Source organism: Syngnathus typhle, linkage group LG4, assembly GCF_033458585.1.
Source record: "Syngnathus typhle isolate RoL2023-S1 ecotype Sweden linkage group LG4, RoL_Styp_1.0, whole genome shotgun sequence".
Classification (NCBI taxonomy): domain Eukaryota; kingdom Metazoa; phylum Chordata; class Actinopteri; order Syngnathiformes; family Syngnathidae; genus Syngnathus; species Syngnathus typhle.
Window position 1 is genome coordinate 12,204,657 of NC_083741.1, and position 6,000 is coordinate 12,210,656.

The 6,000-nt window shown below is 37.9% G+C and overlaps 1 protein-coding gene across 1 annotated transcript; it reads right to left on the bottom strand.

Moving 5' to 3' along the window:
- Nucleotides 1-870: 870 nt before the first annotated feature.
- On the bottom strand, nt 871-6,000 carry rs1a (retinoschisin 1a). Its single transcript, XM_061276727.1, has 6 exons — nt 5,906-6,000; nt 5,587-5,612; nt 5,187-5,307; nt 3,225-3,366; nt 2,943-3,138; nt 871-2,863 (listed from the first exon to the last, which is right to left on the bottom strand). Exons 1-6 carry the CDS (start codon nt 5,958-5,960, stop codon nt 2,711-2,713), a joined length of 693 nt encoding a protein of 230 aa, XP_061132711.1. The 5' UTR covers nt 5,961-6,000; the 3' UTR covers nt 871-2,710.

Below are 6,000 nucleotides of genomic sequence, written 5' to 3' on the forward strand. Positions count from 1 at the left end.
TACTACTTCCTTTCTCAACACGTTTTTTTTGTCTTTTTAGTTGTGCAGGTTAAAGATCATAGTAACAGTGAACAACGTTTTGGAATTATGCATCTGTCCCATTTGTTTATAACACCTGATATTTGAACAGGGGTGTGCAGACTTTATATATCCATGGCAGAGAGATAAATCTGGAAACACAAGCAAAATGCTAAATAAGCTAAATATATCAAGCTACTTGTCTGATTTAAAGCAATAAAATTGACTGACAGTCTTGATTGACTGATGTAGTAACTGATCAAATCAGTGTAATTGGAGCCCAATAGAGTCAAGAGGGAGACCATGATTAAGGGTGCGCATTTAAAATCAAATTATCCTTGAGCTGCCTCATCTTGTGGTTATGGAAAGTACTGATTGTATTTGATTTGTTTACATCTTCACTCAAAACAGTGTTGACATAGTTTGCCTTGCTCGTGACCAGAAGCCTTACATGTGTTCATTATTGACATGAAAACAAAGGCTTCAACACACCCCCCCCCCCCCCCCGACCCCCCCAACACTTGACACACATTCACTGATTCTTTCTGCTCTCAACTATGAATGTTTCCAAGAACAGCAGCTCATTGTGTTCAGGACGCAGATGCCCATTTCTTACAAGATGTAAATAGAAATAATAGAGTGTATCTATCTTATACCGAGTGGTCCACGCTAAAAATATATAATAATAAAAATCTACATTTTTTTTTAATAGTGTACACATTTGTTTGGTCTCACTGACATTATTTTGGTAAGTTTGGGTGTCAAGGGTAAGAAGATTTTTTTTCCAACAAATGATGTATGTTTGTATAAGTTCAACAAGTGACATTCTTTGAGGATATCTTTATTATCAACAATAAAATCCGTTGTGGGGCAAAGCTACGAGACATACATTTTGAACAGAATATTTAACAAATAAATAGAGTAGGGTCATGCTTTACATTAAAATTCAACAAAAGAAATGGGAGTCATATGGGAGTAGGCTATATTTGACATCAAACATTCCACTTGGCTTCTATTTTTTTGAATTATCAATATCCTAAACGGAATTATTTTAACATGAGAAAAAATCATAAAACTTGATGGCACCAAAATACAAGATATCGATGACATCTGAATTAGATTTTAACAGATGGTTTTACAGTCTGACAAAACGACCACAAGATATATATACGTATGTATCAGATGAATTTTAATTAGTTGTTTGTTTGTTTGTTTGTTTGTTTGTTTGTTTGTTTGTTTAATCATTAACAAATGTTGCATTTTTTTATACAATGATCCCCCCGCAAACAAAATCAAAATTGGATCTGTGAAAATCAAATGTTTAAAATTCACAGTAATAAGAAATTCTTATTATTATCTTAAAGATATAATTATCTTTTTGGATAAAATCAGAATCGGTAGCATTTATAGTCACAAAACTATGACCTTGTAACCTTGTGACAAGCTATACTAGTAACACAACTCGGGTTGGGTTTTTTTTTTTGTCATTACCCACAAAAGATAATATTCAAGTTATCATCTGCCTGCCTTTTCCTTAGAGGCTGGTAAGGAGAGGCTTGGTAAGAGCTGTAGAATTCCCTTCTGACCACCTCACGTCAAAAGAGGCAGCGAGCGTTTCATCGAGCTGTCACACGTGTTCGGGATTGGTTTGTTTGTATGCATATTCCCGCCATAGCAACGCGCTCTCTCCTGCGCCACTATTAATTACTGCTTTGAATTTATGCTCTTTCAGTGCAAATGCAACAATTGGCTACCAAGAAAAATTAATGTAGTCAGTGTCATGACGACTGGTTTAAACAAACACAATGGAGAGTTCATTTGCATATCAAACATTATATTCAATCAAGTCTAAGCAAACCTTTTGAAACAGTATTTTAGCCTATTCATGGGACATTCCAGAATTGAAGGACATTTCAGAATTTGACGAGAAAACCAAAGATATCTCATGAACACCCCTTGAAATGGCTTTACATATTCCATTCCCTTCGTCTCACATAAATATCGAATAAAATATATTTTTGGTGTGATTTTATCTTGTATGTAACTGTTAAAGTATTTTAAACACATTTTAAATAATTGCAATTAATGCTCTCTGTTTTTTCTCTCAGCACACAAACATCTTAGTAAAATATTTTTCACCATCAAAATCATCAGCAGAAATGACTTCAAGCGAATTTCTCTGACCATCGATAAGCTAATTGCTGGTCTTCAACAGTTAGCATATTAAATCATACAGTTAGAATGTACTCTTAAGCGAAAAACAGCATTTGTATTGATTTCAACCCTGTTACTGTAATTATCATAAATTAAAAAAGTGCCTGTCTTCAACAAAAAATAAAATAAAAAAATATGGCAAATGAAGTATCTAATTAAAATCTTACTTTTGCGAGTCTAGCCGGAGGATAATAAAATCATATGGTGATTTCTTAATATTTTTTCTTGAAAATAAATAAACAAATAAAACAATAATAGACTAGATATATAGATCGAGATAGATGGATCGATAAATCGAATGATAGATAGAATGATTGATAGATTGGTATTCCAAATTATTGGTGCCTACATTGTCCTCCAATCCTGGAATGACTGCTACACAACTATGATGGAAAGGTTGAAAATAAACACATACGCTGAGAGGGTTTGGATAGAGGGGGTTGGAGGTAAAGGCTTGGAGGAGCGCACAAGTGGAGGCTCAGGCACATTTGTTCATGCAGAGCAGCAGCTCCAGACGTAGCGCGATGCGTGTGTGCCATCCCAGGGGGAGGATGCGGATGTAGCGCGCCACGATGGGCGGCCGCAGGAGGTTCTGCACTGACGAGGAGCGGTCCGAGTTTCCATAAAACACCTGAAGAGAAGCATGAGAAGATATGTCAGAACTATCACTTATAACTTTGCCTTACTGGCGATTGTGTTCCTCAACTGACCCTGTTATTTCCAGTCTGGTCCTTGTAAAAGATCCAGTTGAGTTTTTCGTCCGTTCGGTACTGCACACTGTACTTGGTCACCCATTCGTCGACGTCGCAGCGACCTTGGGTGAGGATCCCGGAGACCACCATGGCCTCTCTCAGGTCAATCTGCAACCACTGGCTGTTGTCTTGGAACTTGGAGAGCCACGCACAGCTGAAGCACAAAGACGGTTGGTGTTGATTTGAAAAAACATATCGAGGTGGAGCCGTTGTCATTTTCCTCCTTTGCAGTTTGCCTACCCAAATCCTTGGCTGTTGAGACGAGCCTTGCTTGGGAGCCAAGAGGAGAACCATCCGCTATACTGGTCCTCATTGGAGCAGGTGATCTGGTCCGGACTCACCGATCCAGCCTCGAAGCCTAAAGGCTTGTGGTACGGACACTCTGCAAGAAGACACACTCGAGAAGTAACCGTATGACCGTATGAAATTTCTGCCTTTCCTGGCAATTGGTGATGCAACCGAATCTGGTGTTCTATGGGGAGCTCATCAGAGAACACCACACATAATCCGACCGAAATGTCAAATGCCTGACTTGTTTTTAATCTTCATGTGTGAGGTCTGTAACAGATAATCTCCAAAAATCTGAAAAATCCTCGCCTAATATTTGTCTGTCTCTTCCTCTAACACCACTTTTCACTGGACCTTGGCAAATCATAATTTGTCATTTTTAAGATTGGTTTATGACTCCATAAAGTAGTTTCTTATTAAAATCTAGAATGAGAGAATCCATTCGTTTATATATTCCGACCCTTCAAATTTGAGTTTGTTTGCATATTGCACAGGTTACACCTATGAAGTTTTATTATACTTGCAAAATGGTTCATGTAAGGATGGAGGTTGACACAAATGGTTTAAGCAGCATCAAAGTGGCCCACATGCGATCCTAAAAGCATCCACTCTTAATTCTCCACTTTGAGAGATCAGGCGATGGCCATTCGTGGAGTGGGCGAACAGATGGCCGTGCGGAACCCTCTGAAGCTTTAGTCCTCACGTCCACGAACAACCAAAAATAACAAGTCTTGATGGGAATCCTCTTTGAAAAAAAAAAGTTGAGCTGAAAAGGACATTTTCATCATGAGTGCTTTAGTCCCTTGGAAAAAAACGTGTTGTATAATGTGAGCAACATGCCACATCGCCGCTGGGGCCCATCCAGTCTAATCCGAGTATTACAACGTACTGAGCAGCAGCTCCGTGCATGGGAATCTGACGGAAGCAAGTGCTGACATAACAGTAAAGCCTGAGACTTGGATGCAAAATGACAACGTATCTATCTATCTATCTATCTATCTATCTATCTATCTATCTATCTATCTATCTATCTATCTATCTATCTATCTATCTATCTATCTATCTATCTATCTATCTATCTATCTATCTATCTATCTATCTATCTATCTATCTATCTATCTATCTATCTATCTATCTATCTATCTATCTATCTATCTATCTATCTATCTATCTATCTATCTACCTACCTACCTACCTACCTACCTACCTACCTACCTACCTACCTACCTACCTACCTACCTACCTACCTACCTACCTACCTACCTACCTACCTACCTACCTACCTACCTACCTACCTACCTACCTACCTACCTACCTACCTACCTACCTACCTACCTACCTACCTACCTACCTACCTACCTACCTACCTACCTACCTACCTACCTACCTACCTACCTACCTACCTACCTACCTACCTACCTACCTACCTATCTATCTATCTATCTATCTATCTATCTATCTATCTATCTATCTATCTATCTATCTATCTATCTATCTATCTATCTATCTATCTATCTATCTATCTATCTATCCATCTATCTATCTATCTATCTAGCACGTGCACACACACACACACACCATGTGAAAATGTCCCCATTTTTGCACGCCTCTGTATTCATTTTTGTGAAGAAGGGTTACTGACTCAGAGTGGAGATTCTCCTTGCTAATGGCTCCTCCTTTTCTCTCCCTTGGAGCATATTCTCCCTGCAGCGTGATGCATTCATGCATGTGTGCATGTATAAATAGACTTCTTCCATTGCTTTTTCACCTATACGCAAGAGCTTCCATTTATCAATACATGATACCAGAGAACATTCTTTCATTTCATAGTGATTGGCAATCCTTTTTCTGTACTGTTTCTTTTTTTTAATGCCCATTGAATAACGTGTTTGTGGTTATGAAACTGGCTTTTACCTGGTATGCAGTCCACTCCTCTCACTGAAGAGGAGCCAGTGAAGGAGTACTGAGTTGGTGACACACCTTCTTCACAGTTGCATTTGCATGACTTGCTGGTCCATGCTTCAGACACATCCGTCTTAAACAAACCGAGATACACATCGCTTTAATAACAAAAGACAAACGTGTGAACAATTTAAAAGTGCTTATTTTTGGACTGAGTCTGTTAGTTATGATAATCAAATTTAAAAAACATCCCCAAAATGTTAGAAAGAGCATCATGAAGACATTACTAAAAATAAACATACTACTTGTTTGCGTGTATCAAATGTGTGTATTATGATCCAGTCCAATTGACTTTTATGTATTAAACATCATTTGAATGTACAGCAGTAGTGTTTGTGCAGTTTCCTCATACCTCTTGAGCAAGGCTGCTGAGAATGACTGTTCAAGCAGATGACAGAGACAACATTTTTACGTATTACTTTTTTTTTTAAATTCACAATTTAAATTAAATTCAAACAAGCACAACATAGTACATCAATCTCTCATCATAAAAACATATGTCACTTAAATAGACATGGGATTAAGAAAAAGTGGAAAGACTGTCATTTTTAAAAATGAAGATAAGATATTGAAGTGCATTTGGGAAATTTGAATTAAAAATTCAGATTAAAAAATATGGGTACCCTATAAGAAATCAGTTACCCAAATTAATAAAATAACTCAAATCCTACCGTGAGCTGCAATCAAAAGCAGAGTGGGCAGGAAAAGACGCATGTTGAGAGCCATCTTGCAGCCTCCACATAGGAAAACGACTGAGCATGGATGG